The following is a 17,852-nucleotide window of genomic DNA, read 5'->3' as shown; positions in this document are numbered from 1 at the left end:
TTTGAAGAGGGCCAATTAGTAGAATGATGTGTTGGACAGTTAAAAAAACCCACTAAATTTCACATTTAGTCTCAGCTTTCTGCTATCCAATACTGTACTTACTTATCTTTCACTTTCTCAAAGATTAAATGCAGAACAGCAAGGATATAATCCTGGGAGAGATTGATTTCAGTAATGGTGTGAAGTCTTGTTTGTTGACTCTAAATTGTAACACTATCTCTTAAAAATAGTGTAAAGACAGGATCTTGTTGCTTGGTTTCTTCAATGTCTTTGGGAAATGTTGTCATCTTTCCTCTGGAGCTGATGTCAGCAAGTGGCACCCTTGATTCCATTCCATCTCCTTAAGGGGAGCAACTCAGCCATGCAGTTGTAAGGCCAGATATGAAAGGAGAGCCTTTAGAAAGAGTGTAGTTGTGATTACAACAGAGTTTGGGAGTGAAGTGGTAGTTGAGGCTATAACTTGACATCTGGTACTGTCCTGCCAAAGTTAGCTGCAGATGATGGCCCTGAATAATGAAAGGTTTCCTTGGGGCTTCTGCGATGAATTGTAGAACCAGATTTATTTATAGGACTAAATTCCTATTTCTATAAAGTGCAGCCTTTGCAGCAGGCAATGTGAAAGGATGTCAAGGGCAGCAAAGATTCCCTGTCTTGTAATCTGCTTCTGTATCTACATCATTTTTTCTCCCACCTTTATGAGATCTACTTTTGCACTTCATAACATTTAAATCTTCTGTAGTAAAGGTGTACATTTATTGGCAAGTAAGTTCATATGACATAGGTTGAAAGACGTGTTCGTGTGGTTTGCTGAATGAGATGGTTGTTGGTTGTGGTACAAGGGAAGGTTATATTATAGTCCAGTCTGGTTGCAGTTGGATAACTATAGTAGTGTGTTTTGCTTTTTAGAAAGTAACAAAATTATTTATGGCTTGCTTTGAGGAAAAACCAATGTTGATGCATGTAGGGTTAGTTGCTTATCCTGCTTGTCAACTCGAAGGGAAAGAAATTAGAATTCAAGTGTGGAATGCCCCCATCCCAGGGACGTCAGGATATGCTCCTTTTAGTTCATGTTGACCAAATAAAAAGAAGAAAAAATGGGATGAAATAGACGTAAGAACTGCTTTTCATAAAATCCTGTTTATATTGTGTTTTAGGGCCAGTTGATACAAAAACCAACAGTGTATTTTGTAGTGGAGAATGTCACTTAGTTATATGGCTAACATGCTATTACCCATTCACCTATGCAATTCTATATGTGTGGATGTCTACTTCCTGAACCAGGCAGCTGTGTAGGTTGCTACTTTATGTGTATAGTGTTTTCTCTCCATGAATAAAAGTAGAGAAGCCCTTAATTTCCTGGGGTCCTTCAAAAAGGTGTAGGACAGAAGGGTAATGAATAAATTAACTTGGAAAGAAATTCTGATTTGTTAAAATCAGTTGCAGCTTAGGATAACTAATGGAACATGGATTTTTCCCATTATGTTAGCTGAAATAGGCTTTTCAGAAGAAGAAAGCTGAAACGAATTGCACAACCAAATAAATTGTAATAAAAAGACATAATTGATGCAATTATTGTTTTAAAGACACTGCTTTAATTTCTCAGAAGTGAAATTTGAAGTTCTTAAGCAATTGTTGTCTGACATAGCAGGAGGCTATGATGCAACCATTACTGTTTTTTTCCCCCGAACTTTGAATCTTCTGCTTGAGAACGGGCTTGTAGAATGATTCTAATCTTCCAAGGAGAGGTATGAAAACATTTCTTTGTCTCTTTAAAAGTGTAAAATTGCTGGGATTAGAGAAAATGATAATTTTGAAAAACCAAACAAGAATGATATGCTTTCTTCTCTTTAATAATTACAATAATTAGTCTAGGTTAATAGATTATTAGGTTTGCTTAAGGGGGAGATGCCATTAAATAATGTTTACAGAATCTGCAGTTCACTGAAATCCTTGTCTTTGAGAATTAACCATTTTGATGGAGGATTGGCTTGTTTTATACAGAGGGGATAGAAAAAGCTCCTCTGATGAACTCAGGGATGAGTCATCTCTGTTTTCTTTTCTGTTCTGCTAGAGTCTGGTTGGCTTTAAACAAATGGTCAACCTCGATGCATTGCAACAGGAGACTAGTTTTGAAAGGGAGTAATAGCATCTGGAGAAAGATTTTGAAATCTTGTCCCTCAATTTCAATTAAAAAACTATCTGTACCCTCTTTTAACTCAATTAGATTAGTTGGTATGATAAACTAGCATCAGCTTCCAGGGATTAAGGAAGGGGGAATCAGTTCTTCCTGAAAAGATGCACGTCATCCTTTAGATATAAACTGCTTTGTCTTTTTTTGAGACCAGTTTGTGTTTGTGTTGTTTGGATCACACCATAAATATTTTATATCTTTCTCTACCTTATCAGCACAGAGTTGGGGGGAATGTACCATATCAGTGGGGCTTAAATAACATAGTCGCCTTCCAGTAGTCTTGGAGAGAGATGGTGTCGGCACAATAGGACCATCATAATTGAAAGTCCTGTTGAATGTCTCTCTTCCCACACATTGTGAAATTATCTTTATGGCTTATCCTTTTTTTTTTAAAATGAAGTTGTGACTGCAAAGACACAGGATTCTGCTGAAACAACAAATAATAGAGCTTTTCTGTGCTTATCCCTATGCTGTATCAAAGTAATGAATATTATTTATTGATAAATTGACTCCAGCAATGGATGCTTTCCTGCTTTATCCTGTGACGGCTTTCTCAATCTATTCCTAGAAGTGGAATATGTTCTTTCAGCCAGCTTGACCCAAATAATGATTGATAGTAGAAGAATGTAACTTAACTGCTATGACAGAGCAAATCAGGTGGCTCTTCTTTATGTTTAGTGATGAATAGGAAGTCCAAAAAGGGAAGGAAGTGTCCTTCAAGAAGACAGAGAGATTCTTCAACATTGCCCAACCAACTGAGTGATGGAAATGTTTCCCCCTCTGACCCTTTTAGTCATAAAACTCATTAGGCAACCTTGGACCTTTCTTAGTACTTGTTCTTTCTTTATATAACTATCTGTCCTCTTTAAATTGTTTTGAGGATAAGGGGAAGTGAAAGTGGTGAAAGATAACTACGTATATCACTTTGACTTCCCTAGAAGATTGGCAGGCCATAATTTAAAATTATGTTTGATTATATCAAGGCTTAGTTCTTGGAACATACGAAACAAAATAAGCCTGTTCAGTGTAAACTGTACTGATTTAGTGCTGGTTTGGTGGACAGGTCCTCGGAGTTGACAGGAACTTGGTTGAAGATTAAAGAGTTAAAGAAAAATGAACCAATTTGTCAATCCAGATAATGGGCAGAGACAATAGAAGCCCAGGAATCTCAAATGCTGAGGAGCCAATCAGGAGTTGGGAGTTTTCTGCTCTTTGATGGGCTTTTAGAAAAGGAGGGGAGCTGCATTTTGTTTTCATCTTTCATCTTTCTTACCATTGGAGATCTCCTCCCAGGGCTAGCTGAAAGTCAGGTAAGAGAAGAAGCCTCAATCCATAGTGATACAGCAAGCCAGAGACTAAAGAAAGCTAAATGCTGATTTGAAGTTTATTTTATTTTATGGACTGTGATTTCAGCTGTGGGACTTGCATAGTGAAGGAGCAGTGATTGAAAAGTCATTGTTCAATTCTTCTTTTTTCCTTTCATGCCTTTTCAACTTCCTTCTAATTCTTTATCCTGGATGTAGCATTAAAGACTTGAATATTTAGCAAATCAGCCAAGCTCAGTCTGGGAAAAGCCTTTAGCCATGTCTTCTCCCTTTGCTTAAGCTGTTGACAGAAGGTAGATTGCTCTCTTTTCAAATAAACTAGGTAGACAGGGATTTTGAGGGGGAAATAGCTGATAGTAGTGTTATTGAGGTGGCTCTTACCAGGAATATTCAATACAATTGTGGGTATAGGGTTTAGAGCAGTGTTTCTCAACCTTGGCAACTTTAAGATGCGTGGACTTCAATTCCCAGAATTCCCCAGTGTGCTGGCTGGGGAATTCTGGGAGTTGAAGTCCACACATCTTAAAAGTTGCCAAGGTTGAGAAACTCTGGTTTAGAGACTCTCTCGTGGGAATCACTGGTGCCCAAACCACTACATCCCGTGTAAGTGTGTGAGTGTGTGTGTGTGTGCATCCCTACGATTATGTGATGGCAGTGGTGGGATAAGCTGTTAACAACAGCAGTTGGACATTAAAGACAAACCTGAATGAAGGAATAAATATAGTACGGTGTTTTTTTCCTTTTTTCTGGGAGTTACCAAACTAGGTCAGTAACTCTGAGGCTCAATTTTCTCTTACTCTCAGGCTTAAAGGTGTAAGAGAGAAAAGGGATCATCATCAGATCTATGTCCAATTCCCCCTCCCCCTTTTCTTTCTAATCTGCAAACCATGGCTAGTTAGGTACGGAATTAGATCACGTGCGTGCTTCTAAGTGGAGGCAGAGTTACCCAGCATGTCAACTCTGCAGAGGAGGGCATGGAGGTCAGACTGCCAACCTCAGGGGGAAGCACCAGCAGGTTCCAGCTGCAATTCTGAAGGGCATGGAGGCTGACAAGTGAGTTGCGGAGTGCACAGGCAGAAGTATGAAAGAATTAAGGGTAAAAATGCACTGCCCTGGAGGCAGAAATAAAGCTGGAAGAAAAAAGGATGGCACGTGGAGCAGCGATGGCATGGTTAAAAAAGGGGGCTAAGTGCACTTGGCCAAATTTGAATGGACTTGTATGGAATTTAAAATTCTCAAAGACCAAGACATTGGTTGCCTGCGTACTGGTGGAAACAATGGAAATTGGGTTGAGTGACATGGATAACTGTGGTCTGTTCCAGGAGGGGATGAAAAGCAGGCTTGGGCTTACGCTGGAAAATGCCCATTAGAAGTTTCACAACCTCAGAAAATTCAGCGATAGCTACTCAGTGTTTGCCCTCAGATTAGGAGAGCCAGGGAGATTTGGCTGGAGAGATCTCTGGTGAAGACATGGGAAGAACTGAGGAACTTCTCATTCCTTGCATTCCTTGAGCTGTTCCTCAGTTCCATACCAGACTACTTTCAACAGCAAGTATGTCCCTGAGCCCCAAAGACATCACTGAGATGACTGAAACGGCAGAGAAAATTGCGGAGGTGAAGTCCAGGTTTGGAAAATACCTGATTCTGATTTCAGAAACGCCTTTGGATACACAGGAGATTCCTCACCCAGCCAGTTCAAAGCCAGGAGCAATCCACCTGAAAGAGAAGAACATCTCCGACAAGAGGCTCAATTCAACAAGTTTACAGTGTGATGTTTTCAGCATGGGGAAGTGGGACATGTAAAAAAAGACCATTCCAAGATGTTAACTACATGACTCTTCAAGTCCAGCAACAATGCCAGATCTAACAACATCCAGGTTTAACAAGGAGGCTGTCCTGTCGGCCCTTCAAGGTGGGCCTGGTCAAGAAACAGACACCACAGGGATTTCTGGGATGCTACTTTATTGTCGTATGGTATATTATTAACAGAATCTTGAAAGCCTGTCCAAAACTTTCACTGCTCCTTTTTAAGGTCAAGGTGGGACTTTTCTGAATCTCTTTTTCATGCTTTGTCCCTTCCCAGAGCTAAGCAATTATTGCACCTCTATCACCTCTTTCTCAAAGCCAGAGCTAAATTCCTGTACACCCTCTGAGCTAAGAGGAGAGGCTCTGTGGCTGTCATAACCAACTAATGGTAGCCAGGAGAAACGTGGGAATAGACATCTCTGTGGTGCACAAGGTGCTTCCAGAGATATCCATTGGCAGAAGGATGTATGCATAGAAGCTCTAGTAAAAGGAAGGAAACCCCAAGTCAAAGCATTTACCCAGACTGAACATCAGAAAAAAAGTGGGAATGTACCATCTGGGACCATCGCCCAGCCACTGAGATGCTTGTTAATGAACTGGCCCAGTATGCTTGGAAAAGCTTCATCTGGAAAATCTGGATGGCAAATTGGCTGAGAAGCTGAGTGGAAGGTGTGACTCAGCCTGCCATAGCCCTAGGTGATACCCCTCACCCAAGAAAAGCTGGGAACTGACATAGAAGCAGCTGATCTTCTGGGAAGTGAAAGTTCTGAACGCCATCCCCACCCATCTAGAGCTTCTGGGATGACTCATTTTTAACCAGAATGAGAAGGACTCCAGGGAAGGCAACTTTGTGGGAGCTACTTTAGAACTCTTCTCACCTCTAAAACTGGGCTCAGAGGCTGAGGAAGATTGACAGAAGTGCCCAGATGGGGTTGTTGGGATGGAAACTTTCCAGGGGGTGCAGGAGGGCCATTCAAGTTTAGTTGCCATCCAAGAATTGGTGGAGAGTGACTTGACTTCCCCAAAGGAACCTGAGAGGTCCAGTACATAATTAAGGATGGACTTCTGTACATAGAGTACCTCCCAAGGGACAGATGGAGATATCTGAATCTCACAGGCAGCTCATGGTCCCCACCCAGTTTCACTTGAGATGCTCCAAGGCTTGGCCCATGACAGCCAAGAGGAACATGCTGGAGCCAGCCAGAATTGACTGAAAACGTTACTGCAAAGGACGCGGGAAGGATGTGACTGCGTATGCCAGAGCATTGGGAACTGCCATGATAAAGCTAAATCCCCTTTGCAAAACCCACTGATTATAAAGATCCCTTTCAGAGAGTGGTGGTAGATGTGGTGGGGCCAGTCCATCCTCAGGCGCTTTGGAGCAAGAAGAAAGTCTTAACCTTCATGTTGGATTATGCCACTCGTACGGAGGCAATGGCCACTAGTCGGATTGGTGCTGAATCGGCAAATAAGGCCCTAAATATCAGCCCCACTAGGTAGACCTGACTAGAAACTCAACTCCATGAGATGACTAGAACTACACTTTCTTGAGATAGGCTATACAGGTATTCCTCGCTTAACAACCATTCATTTAACGATGGTTCAGAGATACAACAGGGCTAAAAAGTTACAACTTGTTGAAATTATGACCGTCACACCACCCCTGCAGTCACGTGATTGCGCTTGGGGCACTTGGCAACCAGCTCACATTTATGACTGGTTGCAGCATCCTGCAGACACATAATCGCAATCTGCAAACTTCCCAGCTGGCTTCCAACAGTTCAAATCAATAGGGAACCATTGATTCACTTAACAACCATGGTAAAAATAGTCATAAAATTGGATCTGGTCATGTGATACCTCACTTAATGACTGCCTTGCTTAGCTACCGAAATTCCAGTCCCAACTGCGGTATAAAATCTTCTCTTTTTCCTCCTGCTTTTTCGGTGTTGGTCCACATGCCTTAAAGATTGCAAAGTTGAGAAATACTGGTGTAGAGGGTAGGAGGTTTGACTCTTTTACGAGGGTGGGGCAGAATATATATTTATATATTTAGCATATCATTTTTTCTTTTTTAAGTTATTAGTTGCTCTTTGTCATTCTGTATTTGATATTTCGGTGGTGGATACAGTTATTTTCTGTGTTCTCCTTTTACCCACTGCTACGAAATAATCCTTGGGGGCAGGGATTGTAGCTAGAGGGCTAATCTGGATTGCATCATTTAAGCTGTTACAGGCAGTTGCTTACACAGTGCGCTGAGTTTAAAAAATATCGGTGTTCCATTATGTCGGCAGAAATTGCTTTTGAGAGTTGAGGCTACAATTTCACTTAATGTTTCTGGTGTAGTAAGTTGCTCAAAATGATGTTGGTGTTGGGTTTTATATATAATATTTTGATAACATAGACTATGGTTAATCTTGAAAAGGTTGAAAAGTGATATAATATCTTGATAAGTAATTCTGTTACAGCAAAAAAGTACTGTACAGTATATGTCCAGTATGTGAGTCCTTTGAGTTCACAATTGGGCAAGCACATTATGCTCACCATCTGTTGATGAGTTAACATATCTGTGCTTTATATTATGAAGCTGGAACATGGGTATGTAACCAAATTCTGAAATGTAAGTGCATTTTAATTCCATTATGAGGGGAGGGAGAAGTCTGTTTTACATAAAACTGAACATGGCAGAGTCATTGCAGAAAAATGTAATGGTTCTTGAATGTTGCTGGTTTTCAGAGATACTTCCATATGGTCAAGTTCACTATGTCGTATTTTGTTTTTATCCTTTGCCAGATAGAACTTTCTGGGATGGAAGATGGAAGACAGAGGATCTCGGGTTGCTGACTATTTTGTTGTGGCAGGATTAACTGATATTTCAAAACCACTAGAGGAGGAAATCCACTTCAATGATGCTTGTCATAAACTTGCAAAGCCAAAAGAACCAATCACAGATGTGGCGGTGATAATTAAATCTCTTGGGGAAGATGTCCCTCATGGGTACAAATGCATCGATGTCACTCCATCAGGATTGTCAGCTGATCTCAACAATGGCAGCCTTATGGGACCCCAAATATATATGTGCTACAGGAGAGGAAGGGATAAACCCCCACTTACTGATCTGGGGTAAGTTAGTTTTACTCAGTTTATTGTTCTGGGGAAACTAGCAGGACTTGGGAAGCATTTAATCTGGCAGAAATCATCAATAGGGAATGAAGTTGAAGATATTTTGAATAGGTTGTGCAAAGAATTTGAAATAGACACTTCATGATATATGTCAGGTGAATGAAACACCCGTCCTCAGAGCTTTAAAGCAGCTGCATCCTTCAGGAGAATAAATGTGGCCATGTTCATAGTTTTCCCTGCATTTGGGAGTGCATGCACAGACAACACTTCCACTGAGATCACCATTGAAATGAAGCAACCCAAGAAAGCCTTTGAAATGGTCACTCTGGGCCTTTTGGAGGATGTAGCTGCATTAAGGGGACGCGGTGGTGCTGCGGGTTAAACCACTGAGCTGCTGAGTTCGCCGATTGGAAGGTCGGCGGTTCGAATCTGCGTGACGGGGTGAGCTCCAGTTGCTAGTGCCAGCTCCTGCCAACCTAGCAGTTCGAAAACATGCCCATGTGAGTAGATTAATAGGTACTGCTTCGGTGGGCAGGTAACAGTGTTCCGTGTAGCCATGCCGGCCACATGACCATGGAAGTGTCTACGGACAAACGCCGGCTCTTTGGCTTTGAAACGGAGATGAGCACCGCCCCCTAGAGTCGGACATGACTGGACTTAATGTCAAGGGAAACCTTTGCCTTTACCTTTAGCTGCATTAAACACTTGAGGAGGAGTGCTTTGCTGTTCATAGTCCTAGTCCTTAAATGGGAGCAGAGGAAATAAGCAATGAGGAAAGAGTAGAACATTATAGGCTGTTGAACCCTCCAAAGGTCCCGGGGAAAATGCACATGCCAGAGATGTGTAGAAAAAATACTATATAAAGGTTGTTCTGTTTCAGTGGTAACTGACCTAAAGCCACTGTGGAGGAATAGGAATGCTTGAGTTTAAAGTAAAATAACGGGTATTTCAGAGAAGTGATAGGACATTTATTTATCTGTTCATCTGTTCCATTTTTAAACTGCCCAATTATAATTTTATGGGTAATGTATAAAACAAACCAACATATACCAACAAAAACAGCATTATGGACATAAAATCATCAGCAGCAGCAACAAAAAAGCTGATAAAATGACTATAAAACAAGCAGCAAAATCATAGTCCATAACTGTAAAGGTAAAGGTAAAGGTTTCCCTTGACATGAAGTCCAGTCGTGTCTGACTCTAGGGGGCGGTGCTCATCTCCGTTTCAAAGCCAAAGAGCCGGCGTTTGTCCATAGACACTTCCTCCGTGGTCATGTGGCCGGCATGACTAAACGGAACGCCGTTACCTGCCCGCCGAAGCGGTGCCTATTAATCTACTCACATTGGCATGTTTTCAAACTGCTAGGTTGGCAGGAGCTGGGACTAGCAACAGGAGCTCACCCTGTTATGTGGATTCGAACCGCCGACCTTCCGATCGGCAAGCTCAGCAGCTCGGCGGTTTAACCCGCAGCGCCACTGCGTCCCTACTATAACTGTAAAACCTGAGAGAATTGTAAAAGACTTTTACCATGGTGCTGGAAAGTTCAAAATGTAGGTGCCTGGTGGGCCTGTCTAGGGAGGGCATTCCATGGATTTTGGCAGGAGCAGCTGGAGAAGGGACTGAGATGAAGATTATAGAGTTTGGATGAGCAAATGTGGCAGGGAATTATCCTTTGGATAGGCAGATTCCAAGATGCCTAAGGCTTCTCAGTTAAAACAGCATTTTGAATTGTTTCCACATAGGAAGAGCACCCAATATATAGTTTCACATAATCTGAATTTGCAGTCTAGCTGCCCTGTTTTAACTGATGCTTATGGACCATTTCTAAAGTTAGCCCATATATAATTTTTACACTGACATCTAATTTGACACATGTCGCATGATATAATCAGGTATAAAACAATGCACATTGGGGCGAAAAAGAAGTCTAATTTAAAGGCAAGAGATCTGAGCTAGGGTTGACTGGCTGGGAAACAAATCTTGATAAGGGTGATGAATACTCAGTGAAAAATTGACTTAGGATTTGATCGCTATGAAAAAAGTAAATTCTTTCCTGGAGATTATTATGAAAGGAATAAAAAAATGAAACTGTCAGTCTCTTATAATGCCCTTACCAAATTTATGGTGCAGATGATTATTTAGACTATTATGTATAGTTCAGGCACCACGCATCACAAAAAGTACCAAAGGCATAAAAATGACTATCACATGGACTTGATAATAAACAAGGAGGTTTTCTTCCTTTCTCAAAAATATTAAAATCTGGGGTCATCCCAGAAAACCCATTCATAGGAAAATCAGAATAAACAGAAGGGCTTTTTTACATAGATATGTAGCTCAAGATGTAATGTTGACCGCCAGCTTGGAGATTTGACAACACTGAGGAGAAAGCCATCAGCTGATATATTTCTCTTGGTTTGGAGTCAGTAAATTCCTCAGTACTTGAGCTGAGAAAAGTAATAGGGAGGCTGGGTGCCCTGTTTATGAACCTCCCTTTGGCCTCTTGGTTGGCCATAATGGGAAGATTATGGTGTAATAGATTGGCATTAGGTCTGATCCATGGGGGTGCTTCCTGTTTTGGTTTTCACTTATTCAGATGGCAATAGTAATGTGTAAGTTATAAACCCAGGGGGGCTTTAGACACTGCTTGGTGGCAAAACCAGAGATCGCCAGAATATTTATTTATTTACAAAAACGCCGGTATTTGATTCAAAGTAGTTTACAGATTCTTGAACGAAATGGTGTTACATGTGATTTCTGGAACTTACTTGTTATTACAGAGCTGAATTTGCTCCAGACCTCCTTGCCTTTCTAAGTACTTCCTTTGGGCCTTTTGATTTGTCTTCTACCTAGGGTTTTATATGATGGGAAAGAGCGATTAAAGCAGGGATGTGAAATCATTCAGACCACTCTGTCTGGCCGCCCTGCAAATATCAGTAGCGGTGCCTCATCACAGAAAGTGTACCTAACATATCGAAGAGCGTTCGAGAACATGACGCAGAACACCTTGGCGGTCACAGACATATGCATCATCATCCCGAGCAAGGGGGAAACCCCTCCACATACCTTCTGTAAAGTTGACAAGAATCTGAACAATAGCATGGTGAGGTGATTTTTGGACTTCTAGTTAATGTTCCTTGGTGGATTTATCATACTTGTAATAAGGTGGCATAGATGTGAGTATTTTAATCCATCCTAATATTCTGAATACATTATAGGGTCCCTGTCTGGTTGTTAGTTGTGGGTAGGTTTTCAAATGCTTCTCATGGTGAGTGAGCAACTGACGTTCTACTCTTGGTTACTCAGCTGTGTTGTAAAGTTATCTGTTCCTTTCCTCTGTGCACAAAGGGATAGTGCTTCCTAAAGAACATAAAGACATAAAAATTACTTTGCTGGATCCTGCTGTTTGTCTCTGGGAATTCACAAGCCGTGTTAATTTCCCCGCGTTTCCCCAAAGTATCTGATACTAAGAGATGTTCCATTAATGTTGCCCTTGTGGCTAATCCATCCAGTGCAAATATTGTTTTTCAAATCAGCATCTGGCAATTACCCATCGCTGGCTTCAAGCAACGTGACTGCAGGTTCTCATCTTCCTCCTCTTCTGTGCATAAGTATTGACTGTTTGCATAATGGTCCTGAAATTATTCACTGGTTTAATGGTGTGAATTAAGCTACTCTGTCAGACGTTAACTACTTTCTGATATTCTGGGCTGCAGAAAATGAAAATCTCCTGTTTAAACAGTCAGTTGCGTAAAAAGTACATAGGACTTTCTCAGATCTAAAAGAATGGAAGCCAATAGTTTATGTTTAAAAAGGCATTCCCACAGAGCTTTGCACGTCCTCATGTGTGTTAAACTGAAGGATTTCCTTATCTCCCTATTCTATAGGGCTGTTTCTAAACAATAAAGTGTGGTTTAGGTCACTTCCTAGAAAAAAAGTACAAAGAAAACCGTATGTATTTTGAAGGCTGGGGGAGAAGCATGATCAACACAACTAAGTTTTAATTTATTTATTTCAAATTACCCAAAGCTGACATGCCATTCCAGTTAGAATGACCGGAACAAATTGTGGTGACAGAGTAAAGCAGCAGCCTACCTCATTTTAAAATTACAAAAAAAATTAAGCTATGAGCATAATGCTGACCTAGTCATTTACAGCTTCCCATCTAACCAATATATCTGTTGAATGGATCCTTCCGGAAGAAATAATATGAAGTGTGATTGTCGGTTCTCCTTCCCATATTTACCTCTTGCAACGTGTAGTGTTATTTGAACTTTACATATATATATTTGCAGCTTGGACGCAGAATATTGCATCCAAGCACATAGATACTATAATAGTAATAAATTAACCAGTATTATTAATTTATTATGGGTTTAAATTATATGGGTCCTTTATGATTTCATTCTTGTCGTTGAACTCATTTTACTGCTGGTCCTGAGGTCTTAGTTCAGTAGCCGGTTGATCTTTTGGGATGAAGTGACTTCAAAGGCTATTTTTTTGCATCCTCCATATTCCAGATTGCCTTTTTTACCAACTGCAAAACAATACCATAGATTTCCAGTCTTCATAGTGTATATCCTTTTGTTCTGTTATAAGAATGGCTAGGACTTTCCTAGGACTCTGCATTTTGAAGTAGGCTGTTTTAGATGACAGAGAAAAAGTCATCTAGCCTGTCTGCTGAACCATCTACTACAAACTATTCGTCAAGAACATGATACTGAGAGAGACTAACTTGGAAGGCAACTCTTAAGAGTCAAATAATAGCGCCAGTTCATGAGATGTCAGAACTGTGGGAGCTCGGATAAGATGTGCTGAGTATAACTTGTTGATTATGAACATACCTTTTAAGAGATTATTTTTAAACGTTTGGGTGTCATAAAATTTCATGTCCTCCAAAGTTGTTATTCTGCCTTTGCTATGAATGGGAATTTTGTTCTCGGTCTGCTTGTTACTGGTGTTCTTAGCTGTTGTAAAAGTTTATAATATAGCTTTGACTGCTAAATCTAATGTATATTCTATCATGCGCATAATGCGTGAAAACATGCCTTTTATATCCCAAAAGATCTCTGTTCAAATTGCTTTGTTGGCAGCCCTTTCTCTTTAATTCTGTTCTGCACTGGAATTTAGGATGTGTGGCAATGTTTAATGGGATACTGTAAATTTTTTGTTTGCATAGACATGTTTCCAACAACAGAAGGAAGTTGGTACTGTACAGAAATTACCAAATGGTATGACATTTGTGTTAAAAAGGGGCCCTAGAGTGAGTAATTGCAAGTTAAGAGAGCTAAGCATTGCTCTGAATGGTTTAAATCAGCATGAATCAAATGAAGGGAAAAGAGGTCGTTACCTCTTACCTATATGAAAAAATAAACTTTTTCATATGATCCTTGAGCACTTCTATTAGTAATTAGAAAAGTTCCATTTGTTTAAAGAAGCAGCATTTTATTGAATACAGCTTGAGTTACCAGATTTGTTTGCTCCTTCCCTTTATGATACGACATTGAGTTTCTACATTGCCTAGTCCGCTAACTTCCAACTTCATGTTTCTGCAGTGGGGCTTACCAGCCTACTTGTGTTATAAGAAGTCTGTGGCAAAAACAAACACCATATCGTATAAAGCAGGTAAGCAATCCTAAGTTCATTTCAAACATGTTTACTGGTTGCACATAGTAAAAGAGCAGAACCTTCATTTTTATGTTTAACGCAGCCCCTGACAGCACTCCTTCCCCAAGATATCTACAACGGAATTCTGGTACTGATATTTTATATTGCATGTGGGGGAAGTGCCTCTGTTTCTGTTCTTGCCTTTAAAAAAACAAAACAAAACTTAATTGGGAAACTCTGGAGGCACACACATACAAACAGCCAAGCACAGAAATAGGGCCTATTTTTCCTTCAGAGCCTGCCTGGACAAGTCTGTTGAAATACTTCAGAGATTTATGCATAGTATGTAATCCACAGAGAAAAATGTCAAACTGAATCTTCTGACTGTGTTCATGGGGTAGCAGGGTGGCACTGAGGGGAAAGGCTAGGGGCATCATAAAAGTAGCAGTGCCGCCTGGTACAACCAGTATTTAAAATTGCTGCCCAAACTTGGGAAAACAGAATTTGTCAGCTTGCCTCTTAAAATATTTAGGATAGTGAAATTAATGTAACTGCAGCTGCTCTGGGCGTTACGAAGGGAGAACTGATGTACTGTGCATGGCATAGATTCATTAAATATCTTTGGAGATAGGGCAGCATCCAAATTTCCATCGACTGCATTGTTCAAGAATTTTATTTAATTGTTCTTATTATTTATTCAATTTATATTCCACCTTTCTGTTCAGCCAATCATTTGAGGCAGTCAGCAACAACCAGAATAAAAAATAAACAAAAATGTATTTTAAAACCTAACATTTAAAAAAAAATAGCATTAAATGGTTAACAGTTATTGGCATGTTGGGAAAGATATGCCAGTCTAATCTTCTGAAAGGGAGGTGCTCTCTGGAGAGTCCTCCTTAACTTAGAAGTAATGTCAGGAAAAAGCTTTGAAAATGCCTCTCTTGAAGATTTGAATATGCAGACAGATTCGTGATGGGAGAAATATTCCCTCAAATTGATTTTTAGGCCTTTAACGGTTACCACGAACACTTTAAAGGCTTTATTTTGGGGGAAGAACATGTCTTCCAATAAGGATGCACTGATCAACTCCTGTAGCCCTGGGGCCAGTCCTGTTCTGGCTGATTTGATCAGACAGGAGAGACAAGGGTGAAATAAACGGATGGCGGCTCTCATCTTTCCACACATGCTGTCCACATCATTGGCATCTAGACGGCTGAAAAGAGTACAATATAAAGTGACCTGCTCCGATGCTGGAGTCCAAGTTGAGATGGATCTCGTTGCCCATATCCACAAGAAATTGTATAAATTGTTCCCAGCAAGTCACTGATTGTTCTAGCTTTCCCTCCAACGTGTTGGCAAAGGAGGGACCACTCGGTGGGTCTGTTCTCTGCAGATGCAATGACAGACCACAAAGGGTTGGAGCCTTGCTTCTCCATTTCCTTAAATTCCATGAAGGATAGATGTCTCGCTCTTTCACTTTGTGCTTTCTGTTTTCATGTTCTGTTTTCCATGGCTCTTATGGTTAGTGTTAGCCACAAGTCAGTTTCATAGATAAACAAACCCTTGGTAAAGGAATTTACAATGATAAAAGCCAAGTCACATGATTATTCTACATGTTTGTTGGATTCCAGCATTTCAGTTTGCAATCAACTAATTAGAAGGAATACAACATTGGTTTAAAAAACGTTTCAGCGTATCTCCAAATGAGGAAAATCTGCTGTAACACATGGAGAGAGGATCTCAATTCCCCCTTTCTTTTCTCTCTTATTTCTCCTGGAACCACCCTTGGCATTCTATAGGCTCTGGCTGCTAAAAATCATGTTCTGTTTTGATATTTTCTTCCATTTTTGATTTGCAATTTAGGATGGTGGAGAGAAAGAACTATTTTGTTGCCGGATTTATAGACATGCAGGCTAGTTATCTGGTATTAGAAGGGATGTCTTCACCCAGTTCTTTGGCAAGGGAGAGTGAGACCCATCGCTTCATCGCTCTTGCCATTTTTTATCTTTATCTGTTATTGATTTTATTGTAATTTCTTTGATTGTTGTGAACTGCCCAGAGTCATTGAGAGTTGGACAGTATACAACTTTAATTTATTATTATTATGTCTGCATGGGGGGGGGAGGGAGTTCGAAAAGCCAAGATGGTGGCTGTGAGCGCCTGCCATCTTGATTTTTTGATACCTCCACTGCCACTCCTGGCCAAGATGCTGCAGCATCCTCCCTGGGATGGGAGGAGTGCTCCTGCTCACACTATATCCAGCCAGGAAGAGGAATCTTACAGGTTACTTTAGGGTTTTGGGGTGAACCGAAATGAATGCCCTTTTTTCCCCCTTTCTCATCTTCCTTTAAATTTCCTCTGTTACATTATTAAGAAAAGTGCCTCAGCTTCATACTGGTCGTCATCCTCAAACCTGTATGTTCTATGCCAAAGATGCAGATTTCCATTTTCCATCCTTGTTCCTGTCCTGTACAGGACAGTCACAAAGGTTTTAGCAAATTTGCCTGACCATAGTTTCTTCCTTCTTGAGGGGACTGTTGGACTGGTGTGGAGTTCCTAAAGACCAAGTTCTTTTTATTCTTATGTTTGTCTGATTATAAGTATCAACCATTGTTGAACTTGCAGCCTCATGGAAGCAACTATGCATAGTTTTTTGTCAAGACTATTTTAATAAGTTTTTTTCCTTTTGTTTTGAATTTCTGGTAATCTGTTAGCTGTGTAAGCCGCTGTCTTGTAGCTGGGTGGCCCTGTTTGGTTGCCAAATAGATATGCATTTTACCACCCACGTTTGTTATTAGGGGAGTAATGATAGCAGTGCAAAAATAATACAAGTCAAAACATTAGAGATTAAATAGCAGCCATGAAATGGATACACAGAAATCCAAATATAAAGCAACCTTTAAATTACTAAACCAGTAAATTTGATTTACTGAATCAAATTCAACAACTTCTTGAATAAAAATAAATTATTGTGAACTCCTTTTCTCAATAATTAAGGAGGGCACTTGTACATTTATTGATCAATTTGGCAGTAAGCAACTCAAATAAATTAACTCTTATTTTATCTCTGTTTTGTTCCACAAGGGAAATTGGGTTCAGTTACTATAGCATAAGTATTATAAGCAAGGATTTGAAAGCCTGCAGGAAACTTTGCGCAGCTGTAGAGTAGATTATTCAAAGATCATCCTCTAAAGAAGATGCATGAACTGTAAGACCCAGCAGGGGTTGGCCAACAATAATGCCATCACACCAATTTTATCCCATTTTTGAAAGAGTTGGTGGTTTGTTAGACCATTGAGTGCCATGAATGTAGGCTAAAAAAATCCCAAAACAAAAGAGGTAAATAAATCAGAGGACATCAGAAGGATGGAAGAAACCCAGCTTGTCTTGACATGTAAAAAAACATTTAGGAGTCCTGGATAATTACACTGAACATAAGCCAGCAGTGTGATGCAGATGCTAACAAAGTGAATGCAATCTTAGGCTGCCCAGCAAAATCTCCAATTAAGGAGAAAGGATCATGAAGCATCACCTCCAGTTCCTGAGAAATAATTGTTCCAGTTGGATGATTGTTTGGTTCTGGTCTTAACATCTAGAAGAACATCTAGATCAGTGTTTCTCAACCTTGGCTGGGGGATTCTGGGAGTTGAAATCCACACATCTTAAAGTTGCCAAGGTTGAGAAACACTGATCTAGAAATCAAGATGCAGCCAGAGAAAGCCAGTCAGAAGGATGAGTGTTCAGAAACTAAGTCCCATGAAGAATAGGTGACAGATTTGAATATATTTAACCTGGAT

The 17,852-nt window shown here is 40.3% G+C and overlaps 1 protein-coding gene across 1 annotated transcript in view; it reads left to right on the top strand.

The window, feature by feature from the left end:
- The window catches only part of DENND4A (DENN domain containing 4A), a 79,517-nt gene that overhangs the window by 2,403 nt on the left and 59,262 nt on the right, over window positions 1-17,852 (top strand). Inside the window, exons 2-4 of the mRNA XM_063314414.1 lie at window positions 8,116-8,445; window positions 11,302-11,551; window positions 14,004-14,073. Coding sequence (XP_063170484.1) covers window positions 8,138-8,445; window positions 11,302-11,551; window positions 14,004-14,073 — 628 coding nt within the window. The 5' untranslated portion in view covers window positions 8,116-8,137. The remainder of the gene's footprint in view (window positions 1-8,115; window positions 8,446-11,301; window positions 11,552-14,003; window positions 14,074-17,852) is intronic.

This window comes from Candoia aspera, chromosome 13 (genome assembly GCF_035149785.1).
Source record: "Candoia aspera isolate rCanAsp1 chromosome 13, rCanAsp1.hap2, whole genome shotgun sequence".
Lineage (NCBI taxonomy): Eukaryota > Metazoa > Chordata > Lepidosauria > Squamata > Boidae > Candoia > Candoia aspera.
This window is presented reverse-complemented; position numbering and strand designations above follow the sequence as displayed.